Source organism: Columba livia, chromosome 3 (assembly GCF_036013475.1).
Source record: "Columba livia isolate bColLiv1 breed racing homer chromosome 3, bColLiv1.pat.W.v2, whole genome shotgun sequence".
Taxonomy (NCBI): Eukaryota; Metazoa; Chordata; class Aves; order Columbiformes; family Columbidae; genus Columba; species Columba livia.
Window position 1 is genome coordinate 76,164,654 of NC_088604.1, and position 23,873 is coordinate 76,188,526.

A 23,873-nucleotide genomic window follows, 5' to 3' on the forward strand; every position below is an offset into this window, starting at 1 on the left:
TTAGCCACGCCGCTTTAATTCAGTTTTTAAATATAACATTCATGAAGTAATTAAAATAATGCCAAGTTGCCTAAGGAACAATTAGCAGTCCTGGTTATTGCCCGAGATTTGATTTGTGCTCTTCGCTTATGAGGGCCTTATCTTACATACAGCCAGCCAGCAACGTATTTTCCTAAATATTAATTTGAACAGCAAGTCTTTTAATTCCCTGTTACATTTTCACATCCATTAAATATTGGAAACGATTCACATTCCTTGTTACAAGTCTAGAAAAATGTATTTAAGTAGCCGTTATTATGCACTTCTCTTTAAAGATTTACCCAAAAAAAAAAATAATCAGTTTAAAAAAAAAAAAAAAACAAAACAAAACACAGTGGGGATACAAATACAAATCTAACCCTGGGTGGCAGCAGTTTGTCAGTGGCAACGGAGAGCTGCCCTGCTGGAAAACCCTCTCTGTGGGTTCTGTCCCCCAGGCAGCCAGGGGAGGGGGCACCCTCGCCGGCCCCCTCCCTGCTGGGCGGGGGTGCTCCGTGCTCACAGCCAGCGCTTACGTCCAGTCACAGCATCACGAACCACTCACAGTCGTGCAGCCACAGGTTTCTGTACAGGTATCCTAGCCTCTAGCGAAAACAAACAAAAAAGGTAAACCGCCGTCAGAGTGCTTCCAAAGAATGTGTATCGATATGGTGATAGGCACTTTATATATATATATAAATATAAAATAAATATATATAAAAGTATTTTCAATTTCATTTCAAATTCATCTGATTGATTGTCTGTGTTTCTTGACAGGTCTTGTCTATAGCTGGTATTAATGAAGAGTCCACAAACTCTCTCAGATCCTTTTCCTCTGCTGCTGCTGAGCTGATTCCTAATGAAGGTGCTTTCCTTTCCACACAGCAGGGATCGAGCTCCATACTTTTAACGGTATGGACTTCATTAGCTTCAGACTTTGAACAGCTAAGTGTAAGGTCTATACCAACTGCTATATTGTTTTCACCTTTCTGGATTTCAGCCTTGTGTAAGATGGTGACTGAGATGATGGTGATGACTGAGACCCATTCCCATCTGTATGGAGGTTTCATGAAAATTTCATTTCATGAAAGTGCTGTAAATACCACTCCATTGAACTACTTTTTGCTTTATTTCCCTTGGTCCATTGGGTTGCACAGTATTTCAAATAAAAAAGGGCGATTCAAAGCTGAAATCAATGACTCCAGAAAAAGTGGTGTAAAAAAAAATATTGTTAGGATTTTTATACAGATAAATCTATGGAACTACTGCTCTTCCTCCAAGTAGCAAGTGATAGGACCAGAGGAAATGGCCTTAGGTTGTGCCAGGGCGGATTTAGATTGGATATTAGAGAAAAATTCTTCACGGAAAGGGTTGTCAGGCACTGGAACAGGCTGCCCAGGGAAGTGGTGGAGTCACCATCTCTGGAGGTGTTTAAAAGGCATTTAGACGAGGTTCTTAGGGACGTGGTTTAGTGCTAGAGTTAGGGTTATGGTTGGACTCAATGATCCTGAGAGTCTCTCCCATCTGAAATTATTCTATGATTCTATACTAGGGAAAAACACTACAGCTAACAAATTACTTTGGACAATGTGCATAACTCCAGAAACTCTCTTCAGATTAATTAGAGAACACTTACCAAATACGTCCAGGATTTTATTAACAGCCTCTTGATTTACATCATAAGTGAATCCATTGGACCTGCAGTTAAAAGGAAAAAAAAAGGTTTATTCAATGAATATTTCTTATTCCAGTCATTTCTATACAAATAACCTGAATCAAACTTTTTCATAATTACATCATAGTTTTCATCCCACCAGCATACATATTAATTTTAAGGACATGGCAGGCTTCAATTATGGTTTCTTTATCCTTCCTCTTGTTCACAGTCCTTATGTCTCTTTCTTCCCTTGATTTTTTATGGGGACAACTGCAGGAAGAGAACAGTTGTTTGTTTTGAATCATATAATTTTCTAGACTATCTCTCTGAAACGGAACCAAATCTACAGCTGATGTCAAACTCTGTGGAACTTGATTTATTCATTTTACTTGAAAGGGGACTTTAGCTACAGACATCTATTTAGCACAGTGACATGGCAGGGGACATAACAACAACAGTACTTGGTGTGTTTTTCAAGAGCACTACAGACCTTAACCAATTCATTTCCTGAACAGAGGCATAAGAGAACAGCTCAGGGTCATCAGCTGGCAACTACGTCCTGTCAAACACTCAAGACATTGTGGGGACTTGTGGTATCAGGGACTTCCATGGCTATACTTTTAAATACAGTAAGAAGCACCACAACACAAATTAATTTGATAACAGGAAATGCAGGTAACCATATCACAGTATGTTTGGGATTGGAAGGGACCTCAGAAGATCATCTAGTTCAATCCCCCTGCCAGAGCAGGAACGCCATTACAATAGCTAGTTTTTAATCTTAGGCCTATAAACTATGAATTGTGTCAAAACACTTCAATGTCTATGCTTTCAGTCAAATTACTTTAATATGTCAGTGCCAAAACCCTCCAAAAATTAGTAGTATTCCTAACTATTGCTTACATTGCCTAATGTGCCTTACTGTAACACACAGAGTAACTCTTATTAAAACTTATTAAAACACAGAGTAACTTATTTAAAATAAGCAGGAATGTTCTCTTTGCTTATCAAAGCCTTCGGAGAAACTTTGAAAACCAAAAGCTAAAAGAAGTCAGAAGCAGCCTCCTAGTGAATTAATGGATTTTGTTGCTGGGTCCCACAGGAGCATCTTCACTATGAGGGGCTGCCATTCTGCTTCTACAACGTGTACAGAAAGGAACTACCTGGGTCTTCACCATGACTCAGGTAAAGCAAATTAACCTCCAGCTGAGTGGTGCTCAGGCAGTCGGGGTTCTACTGCTCTGCTTCATACTAAAAGCTCAGCCATTAAGAATTGCCAGTAAGGCCACACACTGACTTCTATACACCAAAAAGGTGATGTTACTTACGTTTTCTTCTTCTTCACTGCCCCTAGTTGCACAAGAGCTGCTAAGGCATTTTTCTGCATGTCAGAAGACAGCGCTTCATAACACTGTGTATTCCCTACAAAGAAAAAGCAGAAACACAATTAAAAGTTCTATCACCATCCATTAAGAGGCTACACTTAAAATCATACTGTGCAATGGCTGTACACACCCTTCTCCAGCAGCTGAAAAACAAAGTTGCGGACTCCAGGTACAAACTGCTTCTCAGTAAAAGCTTCTTTTGTTTCCTTTGAGAGGTATCTGAAAATTAACTAACATTTACCAAAAAGTTAGCACCTCTTTCCTTTTGGTTATCGGTTTATCATTAATTACAAACAAACAAGCCGTCATAAGGAAGCAACATAATTACATTTTGAAAAGTGTAGGAGAGGAACTCCAAAGCATGTGAAATTTTTATTACTGTTTAATGGGCGTAGAACCCTAATATTAAAAGATTCAGTATTACTATAATAGATACCTTAGATATCAATTTAATATTCCTGTTCTCACGATCAAAAACAGTACTATTTTTTTAAGGCAATACCTGTTTTACAGGTGGGATAAACTGGGCAAATCAGTACAGTTCAGCCCAAGTCATACATCAGATCACTAACAGATTCCACTAGATTCAAACATCTACATTCCCATCAGTGTTATGCTGACATATCAGAGATTTTAGCCTCCTATTTTTGTATACATTGCTTATTACAGGAGCGTAAGTGTGTAGTCTTATTAAAACCTTGGAAAACAAAGTAATTTAAAGAGATACAGATCAAATTAATAACTCCAAAAGAAAGCTATCAGATACAAGATGCAAACTCATTTCCACATCTGGCAGGACAGCCCACATAAAATGAATTAAGCAAGAGCTCCTTGTAAGAAAGAGTAATGAAACCAGCAGCACCACACTCCCCATTAAATTATAAACCCACAATGGGCCATCACATTACAAGGTAGTTATTGCTTTAGTCAACTGGAAGAGTCTGAGCCAAAAGCTGAAATCGGCATCTTGGTGATGTTTAAGATACCTGCTACTGCTATTTCTCAACTATTGCACTCCCCAGCCATGAAAACAGTCACTGTTTATACTGTAGAAGTATCACAGCTCTCCCTATAGTTTCCCTATAAAACAGAGGAGAAAAAAAGATAATTTTCCAAAGAACAACATACCTGATAACCTTCCACAAAAGGTCTCAACAGAGCTGATAAGAAAGATACTGTAACACTTCCTTTGTCAGTAGGGTAGATTTCCTGTTGATCTGTTTGAATGGCATCACATTTTGTGAGTAGAAAACATCCTTCTTCAAAATCCTGTAAGGGAGAAGCGTAACTGAAATTTTAACATCTGCAATAAGCGCAGCCAGCTTTCCTCACAAAATCAACAGCAAAAACCACACAACAGCACACTACTGTTTCTGAACTTAGTTCTCAAGAGACTCAAACCAAAATTTTCCTGTATAACAGATATACCCTCATAAAAAGGCATCAGGAAGGTGTTCTTAAACACAGCAGCATCTCCATGCATGAGGCCTCGGAATAAAGAAAGCAGCTGTGGCTGCTGCTGCTGTAACAGCCAGCCTGAGCTGCCTCAGGATTTTGTCAGAACAAGGTCAGGTTGTGTGGTTTAAGGTTTTGTCTGTGGGTGGTATTTATTTATTTTTAAAGTCAGGGTTTGCCTTTATCTCACATCCACTGTTTGCAATAACCCATAACACAGTTCACTGACCTACCCTCTACAGAAGAGCCAACACAATTGCCAAAAGTTTAAAATTATGGAAATGTCAATGACAAAATCATTTTACTGGCAATATCAGTGTAAGGGGGAGGGGACACGGGACACACAGAGAACACAAGAGGATGTGGCACAGACATGACAGACACATAGATGAATAGAGGGGTGGGTTGTGAAGAAAGCCCTTAACGTTACAGCAACTCTTTCATTTGTCTGCAGTGAAGTCAGGCATAGCCAGTCACCCTCCTGTTCCCTGCTTGGGTTTAGTACTTAAAAAAAAAAAGCTGCAAGAGGCATGAACTGCTAAGAATGAAAACTGAACAAGCGGTGCCAATCAATCTTTAAAAAACGCCCAGTTCTCTTCTGTATAAAAATCTACGAGATTTTAATATAGCTGCAAGTCTTGAATATTCTTATGAAAATTACACTATCTCTTAATGCTGTCAAGATCACAAATATCACTATCAGATATTTGACCTTAGCATTGATAAAAATCACACTTAATCACTTTCAAATCCAAATCAAAACTACACCTGGACTTACCAGTTTATTTTGGGCGTGACGCTTAACCAAGTGGTTGTTTTTTTTTTAAACTCACAAACTTGTGCTCACCTGCATTTCAAGCTGGCTGGCCCAGAGCCAGCTCTGACCCAGCAGGATGGGCGCAAACCCACACAGACAGTCCTGCAGAGAGCAAAGCGCTGCCTGCAGCTTGTGCAGCTCGCACAGCTCCCACAGCTCGCCTGCACCCAGCTGGGTGAAGAGAGTGCACAGACATGCTGAGCCCTGTCATCAGGCAGCACGCGGGAACAACCCTGGCTTTGTGCAAGAAGTGGTTGTATAGGGTGGGGGGAGAAAAGAAGGGAAACTTTTCAAGCAAATAGGATGCAACTAAAGCTTCCGTAAAGACTCTATGAGGAACGCTGTTACACCATTATGAAAGTTCTCACTTCGAGAACCTTCACACTCTGCAGAAGAGTTTGGCTGCTGAAATTTAAATCAGGCTTTACTATAAGTACTTCCCTCGTAGTGCTCACAATGTATTGTCTGAATCTACATGAGATAAATACAGGCAAATAAAGGCAAAAGGACTCAACCATGAACCATCGACACATTAAAAAATGTTTGCTAATGCACAGGCACATTGAAACCTTCATAGTTCAGTCGATAAGAGCCATTGTATAAACACTACAGGGCAGATGCTGCCATGCTGTGCAGTGATGCAGAGGTGGGTATGGAGGGCACATTAGCAGATGAGACACTGGAGGTTGGCCCAGTCCCCTAGCACCCCAGCCAGCACAGATCCCACGCAGGGAGCCATACTGACCACAGCTGCACTATAAGAAGTATAATCAACCAGAGGACAATAGGTTCTTAAATTTAGAATTGCATACTCAGTTTGTCAAAGACAACAAGAGCATACACTGGTTGATCATTAATTGGTATAATACCTACAGTTTGTCTTTCTCAAAGAGCAGCAGTGCCTCTCTGCTACAATCTGCAAGAGCTTTTAGAAGAAATTTTCCTGGTGTACCCTCTATGAGAATTCCTGTTTTGTTTCTGTGCTGAAAGAACACACTTTGTGACAATATTCAATTAAGTCTACATTAACACTTTTTTCTTCACAGCCTAAGGTCTCTTTCATAACTGCAGAGCAAGAGGACAGTATTTACGCTTCATTTAAAAGACTACTTTACTTATATTTTTATATCCGTGCTGGAAGATTGGTAGTTTTACACACAAAAAAAAACCCCAAACTTCTGCTACTGTTAATTTTAATAGTTCAGAATTGGGCAATTTCAGGATTTTTGGTTTTGGGAAGATTGCATATGCAATCTTGTGGATTCAGACAATGTTTTGCAACTAAACAAATGACCCCTTTTTAAATTCTCCCTCCCACTTACAGATCAAGCTGATACCACTGTAGGTGTTTATCACACAGCACTTGTTTGGCAGAGCCCTGAAATCAGATGCTACTGTAGTTGGCTGCATTACTGACTACCAGTATTTTTGTATAAAGGTTGTTTTTACCTTCAATGAAATGCCAGGAAAGAAGATGAACTCATCAGAAAAAACATCTCTCAAGAAGCTGAAGTAGCTATAGACTTCCTCTGAAAAAAAATATTGTAATGTTGTTTAAAAACATAACCTAAAACATTCAAGTGAAAAGCCATTTACTCCTTATTTTAGAGAGAGTACCTACTTCAAATAAAATTTGAACTTGACATTAAAAGCATACATAGATATACAGCAGAAACCACCACAAGAGAACAGCAAGTACTCAAAGCACTTCATTGAATAGTTACCAAAAGGAAAGAGCAGGGGGTTGTAGCTTCTCAGAACATGCATTAAATACCACATAGTCAAATGCTGCACAAAACTAAGGCACGTATTCTGAAAAGTTTCTTGAAGAGACAAGTATTGGAAAACACTAAAGTACTTCAGAAGTAATAGTGAGAAAAGAAGAAAGATTGAGAACTGACTGCGGTGTATGCAAGTGTGAGCCATGTATAACCAGTAACCTAAAAAAGCTGGTCTGCTAAACACCAGCAAGACACTTAAGAATTGAGATCAGCTCATCTTAACCCTGCCCTCTCAGCAAAATACACCTACTTTCAAAGGTAACAAAGGGTAAATAAACAAAAAAGGCAAACAAAATATCCCCATCCCCTCGCAACACATCCACCTTATGCCACGGGACCTTATCCCGAGTGTAAGTGTCTCGGATCCCACTAGCAGTTTCAAGAACCTTATGCTCCTCTCAGCTGAAAGCACAAGGAGCAAAGACAGAGGGCTCTCAGAGCCATCCCAACATACCTTTTCTGAAGCTGCGTGTCATCTGCAAGGCAACTGCCACCAGAGATGGGCGCACAAACACGTTCAGCAGCTGGTTTCTGTAGGTGGCACACATGAGGATAGCCAGGGCACGCTTAAAGACGACTTCTCCTACAGCTCCATCTTCCACCCCTTTGTCATTTAGGACCACATGGCCATCGACAAGTCGAGCAACATTGGAATGCAGGGTGAGGCCAGACATGATTGCTTTTTTGGCACACAGGTTATCTAGCAGGAAAAGGCAACACTTGGCAAGATGCAAAAGGGAACATAACTCTATTGAAAACAGCCTAAAATGCACCAGTATTTCATTATGTGTTATCACTGAAGACCAATTATTACACCAAACATTCAGTTAAAGAGATGTTCTAAAATAATCCATACCAGGCATTGGAAGCCTAGGCACAGTATGAGATGGCAAGAACAAATTTCCAACATTTCTGTAATTAAAGCACTTTAAATTCTTCCACTTGCTAACAATGAGAAATACTTCCTTTGTCTCTATAATAAGTATGCTGAGTCTCCAAATAAAAGAGGATAGATCTGTTTGATGGACACATTCATCAGTAAGGAAATGGAGACCATACTTTTGTGTAGGTGTTTCTGACACTACAAGTTGTACATCAGATGCATAAGTCTTTATAATGTTGTTCCTCAACTCTCATATACAAGGAAGGCCTCATCTCAAATTTAGCTGAAAGAAAAATCTAATAAGTATTGTTACATAACATACCTGCTCAAGGAGAAATCAGACTGAACTTAAACTGAAATACCTTCTTGTTTTGTACAACAATCTTTTTAAAATGCCTAAAGCAAGGAAGCGTGTGATTTGTTTTTAGTTTTGTGTGGTATTTTCGTGGGTTTAGTTTTGTTTTTTCAAATAACAAAAAGTTCTTCGAAGGTAGACATGAGTTTTACAGATCTGTGGGCTATGGCCAGCGTAACACACCACAAACTTTATTCGGATAAAGAACAGCATCTCAAGTCTTGAAAATATACTAATGTTTTTAGAATACCTTGTGCTTTAAACTCTATAAAAACATTCCCTGCATCAAATGTGAACTCTTCATCAAGCAAGGAAAGAAGCAATAAAAGCTTCCTATTGAATGCTAAAATACAACTTGCGTGTTCACAATACAAGTATATCAAATCAATATAGCCCCTAACAGAAAATAAATAAATTTAATATTCTTTCCCCTTAGATTTCATGTAGTATCTCCATGCATCTCATTTGCTCCTTCAGCCTACTTTGTTCCAGTTTTGATAGAGCTCCCAAGTTTCTCCATACAATAAGAAGCAGAACTCTGAGCAAGTCATTTTGCAGTTCCTGTTTTAAATAGAAAATTTCTAACAGCCAAGCAGATGTTCTGCCTGTAACAACCGACCAGCATGACAAAGGCAGAAACAACTAGCTGCTTGGAGACAGAAGAACAGACAGGGTACAGGTAGTTGCTGAGTTGGTGATGTCACCAAATTAGCCTTAAAATGTATTTATTCTTTCAAATTATTAACAATCAAAAACAAAACAACAAACCCTGTTTCTATGCAACTGATGCCTACAGCGGGGCCAGCACACTCCAACAAAATCTGCTCAGCTGTTATCATTCCTTTTTTTCATTACCCTGCCTATTTGCTATTCCCTGACTACGTTACAACTCTATTAAAGCAAAAGCTTATTCATTGTTGCTAAGAAAATAAGCAAAATAAATAAGCAAATCCAAATGTGGTATGGTTTTCAGTTTACTGTGCAGTAAGGTTCTAAACTATGTTTAAATATTGCCATTAAATTCTTCTTTTTACCAGCCTGACAGGAGCAGACCTTGTCTGCATTCACTGCGGTGCAGATCCCTGAAAGGAGAAGTGGTTTTCTTCCAGAAATGACAGAGTCTGTTGTAACCGTAGCCTGTTGCTAGCTCTTTATTGCAGTACTGAGAGGGATCCTGGATTATCTACATGACTACAAAAGCAAGTATCAATGGTTTAAGTCTACCTACAGTGAAACAGTAAATGTACTTGCATTACACATGATTTTTCTTTGCTAGCTTTGCCACTTACATCCTGAGGCTTTAAAATTAATTATCTATGCCACCTTGGCTCACAGAGGGAAGTTTAAAATAATTGTTAAGGAAGTCTGGAAGGAGAATTGACCTTTCTTCAGCCAGTATATACATTATATATATTAAAAAGAGTGTGTGCATATAAATCTATAAATAAAACCACTTAAGAGCCTTCTCCCCAAAGTCATCACTGTTTCTGGGGATAAAGTGAAACCTAAAAACAGACAACTTTAAGTTTTGATTTTTTCTTACCCATTTGTTTTCACTACTTCTTTGTCACAGTAACAACTTGTACTATAGTCAACATCAAGCAATAAACAGCATTACACCAAGTTAACTGCTGCACATCCATAACTGCCTGTGCCTTACACATGGTTTGGAAAGAGACACTAGGCAAATCTCAGTAGTCTAACACAGGAACTTATAATCCCCCCCTCATTCCACACTTCAGGATATAACAGTAAAATATCCATTCTTCTTCCACCTTATTGTTTTTCAAAGTATTCTCTTCTACAGGCTAAGCCATCACCTGTCAGGTTTTAGCATCACTTTTTGGCATATCCTAAAATCCATTTACAACTCTGAGGAAAACACTCTGTAAAGTTGTCACTATACACTGCTTCCAAGAAAATATAATTTATCCTTCATAAACAGCAAAAGAAATAGAAATAACACTTTATCTGCATACCAGGCCACTCAAGAAATCCTCCAAAAGTCTGTGTTAAGCCTTTAAGCCACAGGGTCTTTTCTATTAGAAGTTCAAAATCTATGGCTGGCAAATTCTGGAGTAGGACAGCAGCAGCTAGCACCCATGGGCTCAAAACCATGTTCTCTATTTGCAGGAGCTCCATTTTATAAGCTACGTCACTGACAAATTCTTGGATATCCTCAGATGGCTTTTGTGGAAGGTGCCTGAAACAAAAAAGGCAGTTCAAGGTAAAGAGCTCCAAAACCTGGAATATAGATCACATTCTTCCTTATTTCTTCTGTCTTGCTTCCAGATCCATAACTACTTCATAGCACCTAACATCTGGAGGGTGATTCTATATATGTGCTACATAGAATAGAAGTACAGAGCAAAACATCAGTAGTTTCACAATAGTATTCGAAACACAGATCTTTCTATTGATGCTGTACACTTGCTATCTTAAAAAAAAACAATCAAAAGCATTATGTTTTATGTAACAAATTGCAAAAGCCACCCAATCCAGTCATAGCTACAGCTCCCTGGCACATGGTCACATAACAGTTTGCAGTACTAAAGCAAGGAGACAGGAAGATCTTTTAAATGGCAAAACCACTGAATTCTCAGAAGAGAGAGCTTTGCATGGTTCATACATCATCATTAATGCAAACTTCCCAACAAAGTACAAAGCCATGCAAGTAACAACATGTTTTAGAAACACCCAACCACAAGCACGATAAGCCTCTGCTCAGACAAAATGGGTTCAGCAGTCTAAATATTAAGACGGAGGGGAGATGAGAGAAGTCGAAAACAAGTACAAGAAAACATCTTAATTATTTTATATAGGTGAGGAGTAAGCAAACATTTCCTGTGCATACACCACGGAAAGATGTGATACCTGGGGACCAAATTGTATGGACACCGATTGATTCTTCCAGATGCCAAGGTTCTAAGTGATACTGGCTGGCCAACGTAGATATGTATGGTACCAAAATTGTCACTGAGGATTCTTCTGGCTTTTAACAACCCCTAAGAAAACAGGAAGAGCAAAACTCAAATTTTAGTGCTACAGGGTACATGGACATCCCCCTGTGTTCTGTTCTGAAGGAATTTACATACAGATGTAGATTCTTTGGGCTTTGGGACTCCTAGGAGTTCATAGGCATAGAGAGATTCTTCTAATATCCTCTCGTAGCTGATGCTGATGGGAACAAGGTATGTGTCAAAGACTTCACGTTTAAAAAATGGTTCCATCACAATGCTGAGAAGACCTGAAAATTGAAAAAAAAGATTTAAAAAGTGAATCATCTGTCTTTCAAGGAAGGAGAAGCATCTGAAATTTAATTTTGAAAAAGGTATCTTCAAATTTTAGAAATGTTGTATTTTAGAAAAAACGTGTGCACTGTGCTTGTTCTTCAAGCAAGCAGAAGCACAAGACGTTGTCCAAGCCTTAGAACACAACATAAATGTAAGCAATGCATCCAGACAACTATTTGTGGTCTTTTCAGCAGCACTGCTATGTGCTGGCACAGCATCTTCCTTTTAAAGATTCCTCATTACTTTTTAAGTTAACTCACAATATTTCTCTGCTGATAAGGGGACACCTATTTGCTAGAAAAAAAATGGGGAAGAGTTACACAATTAAGCACACAATGGGGCAAAGGGAGAAAAAGCAGCAGAGTGCAAGACACGTGTTTTGCCATTCTTTGTACGGTCTTGGAAACCTAACCATAGTGTTTTCCACTATGACAGACCTCACCAATTTCCCATCACTTTAACTTCCATTGCTGTCTGAAGAACTTCAGAGGCACATAGCCACTAATGAAAACATTAATAATCATTCAAAGTTACAAGTTTTCAACAAACCTACCAAACTTTGGAGTCAGAGTCTTGGCAGTGCGACTTCTTGTCCCTTCAAGGAAAAATTCAATTGGGGCATAGCCACTCTTTGAATGTAAAACAAACAAAAACAAACTGGTCAGAAAAATAAAAACATTTCTTCTTTACTGCCTGCAAATAGTTCTAAGTACTTAAAATGTAAGTAATTTTTTTAAATGGAAGCCATTCATGCCTTAACTGCAGTCATCTCTAAGCCTGTATTCATCCATCATATTTGCCACACCATATAGTTAAATTAACGAAAATATTGTGTCTGCCATGAGATATGAGCAGATGATGAGCAACTGGGCAAGTGATGAGCAGCAATTTGTGTACCACCTACTGCTGGATTATAATAACAACAGAGTGCATACACGATCTTCACCTACAGCAATCCTGAGGTAAAATACATTTAATCAGATCACAGTGAAGACTTGCAATCACTGTGCATATTTCACATGAATTGTTCCAACAAAGTATTTCTTAAGCATACATTTTGAGAGTTCAGCAATTTATTTACCCTTAACATTGTTTTTACATATTCCGCAAACACTGCCCAGTAGAGTTTGTTTCCACCGAAGGAACGTCGCATAAAAAAGGCACCTGACCTTCGTAGCAGCTCACCCACTATTTTCATTCCTAGGAAATCTGAAAAACAATCAAACAAAAAACAAAACCACACACACAAAATTTGTTGATTAATATCAGTCAGCAGAATCAATCACTTTCTCTAATACACTGATTCAATTAGCAGAATAAAGAAGACCTCTTTCAAGGATTCTGTTGTCGCAAATTCCTCATCTAGCGAGATTTATGTAGACATGAATGGCATATTATAATAGGTTTTCATTTTTTTTGTAGTCAGCATTAATTTAGAGCAATTTATTTTCACAATTTAGATGGCCAAATTTCAACCATAATAAAGACTAAGTTTTTGAAGTACATATTCTCACTCATCTTCAGAAAGATGTTACTACTGAATGTATCCTAAAAGACTCAGAAATTAACTGATCAACCAGCTATAGTTTTCTAGTTTTAAGCCATGATGGTCAACACTTAACTTACCAAAACTAGGAAACACTTAACGTTAACAAATTTCTTAAGGTAGCATTTAAAATGATTCTACACAGCAGCTGGCCATGTGCCACTTCAACCTCCTTGTCACCTCAATCCATGAAACATCTGAGAACAGATATTCACTGAATAAAATAAATTCACATTTCCAGCTGCAACGCTGACAATGACTGCCTTGAAAATGTCATACATCACACACATACATATATGTGAGATATATATAAAATAGAAAAATACATAAAAGGAAACTGGCTACACTACTCTGGGTAGCAACAGCAGCTGTCAGAGCTTCCCATGTGTGGAGGTCCATCTTTTTCCCTTACTCCCCTACTACACTCCCTCTCTCACCAAGTCACAGACTGGCCCCTCCCCTACTTGCACCCTCCTGCCACACTCTCACCACGATGCTGGCTGCACACGCAGCGCCTCTCCCCACCACACGCTGCCACCTCACAAACTGGGACTGAAACACCTCCTTTCATGTCCCTCAAGCCCACACTGCCTCACCAGCTCCATGCCTCTGACTTGCTCCCAAGACTTGAGACAGAAACATGATCCCAGCACCAGCCCGATTCCCTCTAATGTTCTGTATGAGCAGGTACTCTGGTGTTACTGCTTCCCTTACCTAATCCCCTCAGATCTATCCATATGATGCTTGAAGCCAAGCAACAACTAACAAAGCAGAGGCACCACCTATATCAGGACAGTATCGCTCCACTAGGTACAAGTATCACTTTGAAAGTGAGTTTGTAAACCGCATCTTGTGAACATCTAACACAATATGCAGTAAATGCAACCATAGAGAACTCTGCTTTCTCCAGAGGAACTTAAAATAATACACACATGCAGCAGTATAATCAAGCTGCAAGCCACTAATTCTGAAGAACTTTGACCCCAAAACACTTCCAAAAATGTTAATCACTAAAAAAAAATCCCTCTAAGCTAATCTAATAGTATCTTAAGATACTGGTTTGAGGCCCAAAACTCAAAAAAAGCTCTATTCTAAAAGTCAGCAAAGGATGACACCAATACCTAAGACAGCACGTGAGCGGATTCTGAACAATACACGACAGGTAAGTAGCTGCAACACCTTGATCAGGGCAGCTACGAGACATCAACTTCTGAATTCACTGGAATCTAACCTGCATCACCCAGAGGCAAGATACTACTAACTCAAAGACCAGGAGAACCTCATTTTCCCTAGCGAGCATATTTTCCCAGCTTCTGCTCATTTTCTACTGGTCTTCCTAACTTCTTGATTGGAAAAGCAGACAACAGAGCAGTAGCTTGCCAGCGCGCACTACCACACTGCATCAGACCTGAGGTGGTTGTCTGCCTCCTTAGAAGACCTGGCGGATATCCAAGGCTTCCAAGATCAGGTTTCTCAGTTAAGTGCTGCCAGAATCTGTATTTTCAAAAAGCACATTAACTCAGAAGATATTTACTGTTAAAGTCTTCAAGAACTGTTTCCCATAAATATACTGGCTTCATCTGGCTTTAAAATGAAGTATGTCCAAAATCGTGACCTCTGATGTGAAATTTCATTTCCCAGCCAGCTCTGCTCCCAGCACTTCACATAACAGAGTTTTGGCAAAGCTTCATGGGAATCAGTCACACCAGCAACAAGAGCAAGGTGTCTTGCACTTCATATCTGGCTACTATGACCGCATTTAAAACTGCATACTATAAAGTATCACAAAAGGTTCTACAAACACAGTAGCTCTTTCTCAAGTTTCCACCTGTTTCGAATCATAAAAAAAAAGCAACAGAGAGGCCTTCTTCACAACACCTGTCTTTGCCCCAGCCTTGGGTCTACAGAGGAGGAGGTACTTCCAGGCAAACTTGCTATGAAAAAATTCACCTCTGATTGGACTCAGCACCAGCGAGAAGCTTTCAGAACTCTGAGCACCTCACTCGAGGAGGTTTTAACAATACATACTTGCAACAGAAGTTAAACACAACTACTTATAGTAGCAGCTACAAGACCTCTTGCTACCGACTCTCTGAATCCTGAAAACACCGTTAAAAGAACATACTTGCCTATTCCTGCAGCAATGACAGGTAAAGCCAAGTCATACGTATATAGCAAATAAGACAGCATCAAAAAGTCTATGTAGCTTCGGTGACTGGGCAGCAGTACAACTGGATGCTCCTGAATGGCGTGTTGCAACTAAGAAAAAACAGTACAAACAATATTGTTCAAATATTTACAGACTGACTGTTGAAATTTGCAAATACAGACCTTCACAAAGCTTAGGGCAAACAAAGGCTGATTTGAGGGTGGTTTCTCTGTCCACATACTCCATACCTTTTTCAGCATGGAACCACAGAAAATGTGGAGGAGTGGTTTTCAGACTAGCAACCTTTGTTTCACAAGCATAACAGGACTCAAAAGCCAGGGTCCCCTCATTACATGACAGTCTAATTCAAATGCCTTTTGATGGGAAACCCAACAGGGGCTGTAAGGGCTGACATTGCTGTCTTCCAGGGAATGCACTGGAACCTCCAGAACAGCATCACCCTGCAATGAAACAGGGACAACAGCTCCCCAGGGAACTGGGGCAAACTTAAAGCATCTCCTCCCTCAGAGGTGCACAATGTTTCACCATTCTTAGATGTATGAAGGTTTTGCAGCAAAGCCAGCCCACTCAGCCACAGAACATTAGGTTTGCAGCCCCAATTCAGCTAAATCAATTATTAATTTTATGATATCAGATAGAAAAAGTCTCTCGGTGGCTGATTGAACAGAACCATTGACACATAACTGCAAGTATTCCTTACCACAGGAAGCACCTGGAAAATGTACAAAAAGTCCTGCTGACTGCCTCTCAAACACATATCCTCTGTCTTTTCTCCCCCTTATTGAGAAATGCAGTAATAAAAACAAGTGCAGACTTTTTTTTTTTCAAAGGGTATTTTTCGTATTTGTTACTTGGAGCAAAGATTAGAGTATTTGTCCAAGTGACTGGTATGAAAATATTACACCTTTTCTTTTCCCCTCGCCAGTACTCACTCTCTGTATTCCTTCTTCATTCACACAAACTCTCTGGAAAAGTCGTTTAAATATTTTGCTCAGAGTAAAGGCAAAAAATCTGACAGCTCCTAGTTGCATACTGTGACCCATCTCATCCAGGATTTCCATGGCTTCTTCTTGAATAATATCAGGTGATTCGCCCGTCTCTTTTGCTAACTAGAGAGAAACAAAACAAACAAAACAGCAGTCAGATGTCGTTCCCTTCCCCTTTCCCATGCACACCATTCTATGCACTACAACAATTAAATTACGGCAAAACTACCACAACAGTCAGCAAGATTTTATTTTATGCGATAGGTATGCATCTAATCATACAGAATCTGTTCTGTGTCAGCCAACAAGAGAAAGCTGTTCAAAATCAAGAATGAGCTTAGATGTCAAAGGCAGGGGAAGAGGTGTGCAACAATTTCCCGCTCCCCCAAAACACACCATGTGAATGTTTTAACCTGTTATATCTTCAGGGGAGATTCAAGTTCTAGGAACACCTCTTATATTATTGGTCTGAAGAAAGCTGTGTGCAATTTTCTTTGACTAGTAAAATGCAACCTATGTTTGCAGAAATATTCACAGCGTAAATTTTTGAAGTGTATTTGGGTTAAATTTTAAGACTTGGCTGAAGAACCTCAGCCCTATCACACTTGAATTTCTTTGTAATGTATTACTTTGGCAATGGCTAGCTGAAATGCATACAAAGCACTGTTCCTACAGACTCTGCATATCAATGATCTTCTGTTGCTATGCTCACTCCCTTTCAAAGCTTCTAAAACCAGACTTAAACAATGGTCGTCCCTCCTATTTGATACTTTGAATCTAGAAACATTTAATTGAAAAGTTAGTCTTTTACTGTTATGGAATGAGGAACATGCCTTTTACTGAACATGGAGGAGTAAAGAGCAGGAACAGCAGAAGAAAAAGCACAACTCTGTTAGAGGCCAGTACCACTTACTATTATTTCTATTTTGTGAGATATGAGAAAAAACATCTCCTCCAGTCTACCTCCACATACCATCTTACTGTCACATCTACTGGTTCCATCTTGTTTTAATAAAGGCATTATCCTTCGTCCTGCCTATTTCTACATGTAGCTATAACTGATTCTTTTAACCACTTAGAGAAGTCAAAAACTGCTTCCATTTTAGCCGGACAAAAAAAATTGATCTCTCTTAGGAAGCCAAAATATTATTCTCATTATTCACTAGGGGAAGAGATACTGTTCTCGTTCACCAGTAAAAGGCTTACCACACAGCTGATCCTGTGTAAATTAAGTGCATGTCTACTACAGAGCTAAGCACTTACTCCCCAAAATCAGGAATCAAAAAACCAGACCTACCACACATAGCAAGATACAACAAACAAATGGACTTAATTTCACATCCTGAACACTACTAACCTCAACAACTTGTTACAAGAACAAATTCTAGTATGCCTGCGTAAAGCTGAGTAAACTGCGCAGGCAGGAGGCACACTAATCGCAGATGGCTGGGCATATTGCCCGAGGTAGTCTCAGGCACTTTCAGTAATCTCTAGGTCAGAGCTGAGAACTTGGCTGCAACTGCAGTTCTGTTAACCCCCTGCAACCACTTGACACCAGCCAGGACAATACCCATCAAAATAATTTTCCATCAAAAAAGCAGAACTTGAGAAGAAAACACCACACAAACATATTTCTGTCAAATACTCCGTATTTTCTTTCAGTAAATGTTTTAGTGTTTCTAAAGTTGAAAGATACATTTTTTTGGATTACATACTACTTAGCAATTTATGATAGCAACAGGACTACTTTGTAGGACATGGTTTAGTTTGTCACATCATAACAGGTTTTGATATATCATAGGTAACATTGGCCATTAAAAAAAAAATAGAAACATTTTATGGTAGCCACTCACTCAGGACTAACCAAAACACCTTAGATACTTCTACTGGCCTGGAGTTACTTTTCATGAATACTGAAAATAGTTACTATCCTAACTAACACACACTCTTATTTCAGCCACTTCAACAAAATGTAAAATATGAGCCAGTTTGACTATAAAATATTTTACTCATTACAAAGTAGGAGCTGCCCTTCATCTTAAAACAAAAAATATGGTTACAGCTTAGACAGTGTTTCTAATTCAGAGAATTCTCTGTGAAATTTAACTATTATTTTAGGGAAAGTAGCATTCATAAATACATCACTACCCAGTAAAATTCCTACAAGGCATGCTCAAACTACAAAAACATCTACTAAGAAGGAAAGTGCTTATGCCTTTCACAATGCTGCTCTGTGGTGAGGACACTGGAGGAGGAGAAAAAAAAGTCAAGTACATTGGACAAGTTAGATGGTGAAGTGTTGTATATGCAAAATCAAAATACCATTTCATGAATGAGCTAACAGCTTTAGCGGCAACTCCATGGTAAATCAGTATTTGTTTTTCCTGCTACAAGAGTACAGCTCTCAAGTTACTGATTTATTAGATCGATCGTCTTTCAAACTACAGCTATCGTGTTTGACAAGGTCAGCAATCATCTTTTTTTCCCTGCTGCCACACAAAGCCTGGCTGTGTTCGGTCCACCTCATCTTACAGTTCAGTGTCCAGGCTCACCTGCTTGATAACATATTGAACTTGCTCTGAATGGAGAACAGCACTTTTAATAGCATTTGGTTTGCAAGGTGAAAGCCCCTTGTAGATCACAGGAGTGTAACATTTCATTGCGTATCTCAAGTCGCTGGATAATCGCCTTTCCTCCAGGATATCTTCAAACTCATCTCTTTTCTTTGACGTGAGCTCTTTCTGCTGGGAACATACAAATAAAGAATGAGACACTGTCTCAAGCCATTCGGTGGTCTGCTTGTCTACAGTACCAAAATAACCCCATGCAATACTTCTGCAATGTTTGGGGTTTCTTTTTAGCTTTCTATAGTGCCTGCATTCCATACTCTGAGTGCATGAACAAATATGACTTGCCTGGAACAATGCTGCAGAAAGAAACTAAAAAGAAAACAAAACAAACACAACAAAAAACCCAAACAAAAAATTAAAACAAAAAAAAAAAAAACAACAACAAGAAAACAAACCACACAAAACACCTTTCCAACTGCAAACATCCCCAGATCACCCTATGCCATATGTTACTTAATTGTGCTCAACAGGAAGAAGCTGAGAGAACACCTGGGCTTTGAAAGCTAAAGTGCCTTGCCTCCAGCATCTCCGTGATTAAATAGGTATTAACTAAAACACCTTTGATTCCAACTTTCACGGCTGCATGAAGACAATGCCATGACTGACATTACAAGACACGGTCATCAACACAAAAAAATATAATCCCTGCTACTTTAAATTGCATCTGAGACCTTGGTGATTTGTGCTTTCACCCAACTTGGACAGAAAGCACATAAATACAGCCAGACAGGAACAAACAAACAAATAAAAACATTATCAGCCACGGGAAGATAAAAATGCAATATGGTGCACACACAGGTAAAGAGAGGGCACAGCCTCTGAGGAACCAACACCACTGCTAAGCAGGAAAACAAACAGCACATCAAGAACTAGTTGTGGATCTGTCCTGCTGCAGAAATGTCAGTGACAAAATTCTTGCTCTTGAGTCAGTGGGCACCTCTTGTGCTGGAGAGAGATGTCTCCTATCATCTCCTATAATACCACGGTTAGTATGAACGACCCCTCAGCTCCTCCAAAACTCAAACTGTATTTCTCTAAACTTCAAAACAGCAGACATAGCCACTAGACAAGCAAGGCAACTGGAGCAAGCCTCTGCAAAACACAGATATAAAAGTATTGACTATGATCAAGCATATTGATTAGAAGAATATGCTAAAAATAGAAATGGTTATGTTTTCCTCTACAGCACCACTTGAAAGGTAGCACAGGCATCCCTGTCATTCATTCTGCTGCCTCTCCCTAAATACAACCTGCGCAGAACCAGTTTGATAATGAAAGATAAACCACGTTGTTTCATGGGCTCTTACAGTGAATTTTTCTGTCACTGAAAGGAGAGCTGGGCCAGCAAACAGGCAGGAGAGCACCAGCAACAGATAAGCAAAATGCCCAGCAGTGGCAGCTGGGTTTTCAACCTTGGGAGAGGGAGTCATGTTTCACTGCCAGCTGACCACAGCCACATCCGATGCTATCAAAGCAGCTGACATTTAAAGGAAGGAGAGAGCAAACATTTAGTTCCTGCCCATTCATCAAGACAAGATAATTTGGCAAAACAAACAAAAAACAACTCAAATCAATAACATCTCCACTTAAGAACCACAAAATATCCTTCGAAGCCTCAACTGTATCAAGAGCCAATTTCATTTTATCAGAGAACACAAATCCTACTGTAATGTTTGACCCTCTCATATTCTTTTCCCAACACGGTATAGTCAAATTTGGATACCATCCTTCTACTACAGTAGCATTTGGTAGCTCATCTAACTTTTCCTTCCACTACTGCAGTTTAGAGAATTGTCCCACCGTAACTGCAGAACAAATTCTCCAGGGACTTTTAAAACAACCCCATACAAGGTATTAAACCCAGACCTGTATTAATGCAAAATTTTTAAGTTGTTTGGGGTTTTTTTCCTGTATGATTTAGTATTACAGTTTTCAGTCTTTCTTGTTCCACAGCTTTCAACTAGTTGGTGTTTTGCAAGAGCCAAGTAAGCTAGGAACTTTTAAGACTGGAAATAGTTTGCATTAGCCATCTGTTGCCATTGACACCATATATCAATGCCCTTGATTAAAAATAAAACAGCAAAAAATCCCTTATGCTCTGTAATAGCAAAAAAGATACCTGAGAGTAGCATCAGAATATATTACTTGGCTCTAAGTATATACCTACTTAGATCGGTATGTGACAAGTCATTGCTCAGAAAATCTAAGCAACGTTTACATCAACAACCAACGTTTAAATCCTGCAATGTGCGACTACGCAAAACCCAAAGAAACCCAGCACCCAGTTTAAGTGTCATCTGCCTCGTGAGCAGTCACCACACTGCTACAGCCATTCACCAGCACAGCTCTGGGCAGCAGAGTCTTGCAAATGGCACAGCCAACTGAAAAGTCACCTGTCTGCCACCACTGCTCAGCTGACTTCACCAGATTTGATGTGCAACTGATTTCTCTCCATGGCAATGGTTATTTTCATGCCCTGTTCTGAAGTAGCACGGAGGGAGCCAATACACACACTTTACCAAGCACTAGAGAAGAATAACGTTGATTTTACACATTACAGCCAAGCTGTTGTTCCACCTTCAACTGCTGATTGGTAGAGAGCATGTTTAGAAAACACGCTGTTGGTAACCTTGACATGAGAAAATTCAGTTATGTGCCTTGTTACTCTGACACTGGGGAAGTACAAAAGCGAAACAGTGGGAGCCTGGAACTCCTCTGCTTCCAGACAATCTCTGAAAGCAATAAAACAAGGGTGCTCATGATACTCTTGGGATACCAGTGCACAGCCAAGGAGACACAGAAGAGAAGTTTGGGAATCTCTGCAAAAAACAGGAGCTGTTTCCCTCTCTCCCCAGCCCCCTCTTCCTAGGGTAAGTAGAGAGGGGGCTTTAGCACCCCACACCAAATTTCCTTGTCAGAGGCTGGCATAGAAGCTACAGGGAAAGAACAAGGTCAGCGAAGTCATTTTCAACACATACCACAGGGAAACCCTCTTCAGTCACTCCATCTCGATGACAGTTTTCCCGCACTGAATTCACGGTCGCTGGCAGGTTTCTGTCCCGCACGGCAGCCCGGGCCCGCCCGGCGAAGCGCCCCGCACTCAGACACCTGCCGCCCCGCCAGCCTCTCCGACAGGCCCGGGTGCCGGCTGTCGGACAAAACCCTCTCTGAAGAGGAGTACCGTCCGGTCCCCTGCCTTCCGAAGGTGTGAGGGGAGAAGCGTCACCCGGGAGCTCTGATTGTCGTGACTGACGCGGCAGGTACAGGGGAAGCAGCCGGGCAGGAGAAGCGGGTGGGGGGCCCGCAGCGGCTGGGGAAGGTGAACCTGTGAGGGGAGTCGCCCTGTTCCCGTTTGGCCGCGACCGCCCCGCTGGGACCCGGGAGAGGCCGCGTCCCCACCCGAGCCTCACAGACGCACCGCGCCCAACTGAAGCCCCGGAAACCCCTCCGGAGTGCGGCCCCCAAACCGAGGAAAAAAGGGGCTGCACCAAGCGCCATCACTCCGCTTCTAAGTGAAGAGCAGCGAAGCGGGCAAGCCCCCTTTCCCCCGCGGCACCGCACCCCGCTCCGCTCCGCTCCCCCCCGCCGCCGCTGCCTACCGAGTACATGGGCGCCCCTCGCCGCGCCCGCCCGGGCGCCGCTGCCGCCGCCGCCGCTGCCATGGTCCTGCGAGCTCCGCCGCGCCGCCCCGCGCCGCGCTCGCCCGGCCTACCCCGCCGCGGTGGCCGCACGCCCGCAGTCGCCTCCCGCGGCGCCCATGGCCCCGCACGGCCCCGGCTTGTCTGCCCAGCGCGCTGCAGCGGGCGCGGCGGAGGGCGGGGGGACCGCGCGATGGGCGGCGCCATCTTGGTAGCGACGGCAGCCGCTCGGGGTCAAACGTCCTTCTGCCCGCCGGCCCGCGACAGCCATGGGGTCGCGGGAGCCGTGCCGCCGGCTGGAGGCGGTGCTCGGCACCCTCTACGACCTGGGTGGGTGAGCGGGGCCGCGCCGCGGACTGCCGGCGGGGCGGAGGGAGGCTGGGCCGGGCGCTGCGCCGAGCCGAGCCCGGCGGCACCGCGGGCTTCCCCCGGTGGGGAGGGCGCCGGGCGTGTTCACTCTGAAGCGGAGCGATGGCGGTCGCGCACAGCTGACCCGGGACGTATGTTCCGGCACGCAGGTGAGGAGCACAGCCCTCGGCGCGCCGCGAAGGACAGCAAGGCGAGCACAGGGGCGGCGGAGCAGGAGGAGAGCCGGGCAGCGCAGCCGGAGGAGGGCAGTGCCGGTGGGGCGGCGGGCGGGCGGCGTGGAGCCCGCAACTTCTTCGGGGAGCTGCGGGCCGAGCTGGGCTCCGCCGCCGCCCTTCCGCCGCCCCCCGCCGCGCCGCCGGCCGTGGAGGTCGTGGTGTTCCGCGGGAGGAAGAGCAAGGGGCGGTCCAGCCTCTCGGCAGCACCCCCCGGCGGTGCCCAGGTAGGGCCGGGCGGTGTCTGGGTCGGTGGGAGGGCTGCGGGCGGTCCCTGTGCCCCAGTCTCGCCCTCTCCTTCAGGCGTGGGTGCTGCTGGCGCCCAGCCCGGACCTTCCCGTAGCTTGGTGCGCTCCCTCGGCGCGGCATCGATAACTATGAACATCTTATCGACTCTTTAAAGCACAGGCATATTTTAAAGCCACACCAGAGACCTGACGTTGAGCAGGTACTGGATTGGGATGCCCCTTTCTGGTGCCAGTTAAAACCAAACAAACCCCTCTGCATTGTTGGGGTTTTCTTTATGGGTCCCGGGTCTGCCACCATAAACTGTGAGATACCTCCTGTAATTCTCCCCCTCCCATGCTCAGGCTCTTCCCTCTTGCTGCCCGTAAATTCAGGATTCTTCGGTGATCTCGCGTGCTCAGCTTGATGGCATCTAGTCCTGTTGATTCCCAG

At 42.0% G+C, this 23,873-nt stretch overlaps 2 protein-coding genes across 5 annotated transcripts in view; one reads left to right on the forward strand and one right to left on the reverse strand.

Annotated features, from left to right (window-relative positions):
• GNPAT (glyceronephosphate O-acyltransferase) lies at positions 1-22,821 on the reverse strand. Of its 4 annotated transcripts, none has more exons than XM_065057714.1 (16): positions 22,576-22,821; positions 18,899-19,087; positions 16,293-16,469; positions 15,320-15,449; positions 12,726-12,853; positions 12,198-12,273; positions 11,447-11,598; positions 11,226-11,356; positions 10,331-10,554; positions 7,568-7,813; positions 6,782-6,861; positions 4,189-4,329; positions 3,191-3,290; positions 3,004-3,097; positions 1,655-1,716; positions 1-623 (listed from the first exon to the last, which is right to left on the reverse strand). In XM_065057714.1, exons 1-16 carry the CDS (start codon positions 22,819-22,821, stop codon positions 580-582), a joined length of 2,220 nt encoding a protein of 739 aa, XP_064913786.1. In that variant the 3' UTR covers positions 1-579. The 4 variants fall into 4 exon arrangements, with proteins under 4 accessions (XP_064913786.1, XP_064913785.1, XP_021151713.2 ...); XM_065057713.1 differs by having other exon boundaries at positions 18,899-19,090; XM_021296038.2 differs by lacking the exon at positions 22,576-22,821 and adding an exon at positions 21,955-22,088.
• Positions 22,810-23,873, forward strand: part of C3H1orf131 (chromosome 3 C1orf131 homolog) — a 7,205-nt gene continuing 6,141 nt past the window's right edge. The window contains exons 1-2 of the mRNA XM_065057725.1: positions 22,810-22,944; positions 23,133-23,422. Of these exons, the coding sequence (XP_064913797.1) occupies positions 22,884-22,944; positions 23,133-23,422 (351 nt within the window). The 5' untranslated portion in view covers positions 22,810-22,883. The remainder of the gene's footprint in view (positions 22,945-23,132; positions 23,423-23,873) is intronic.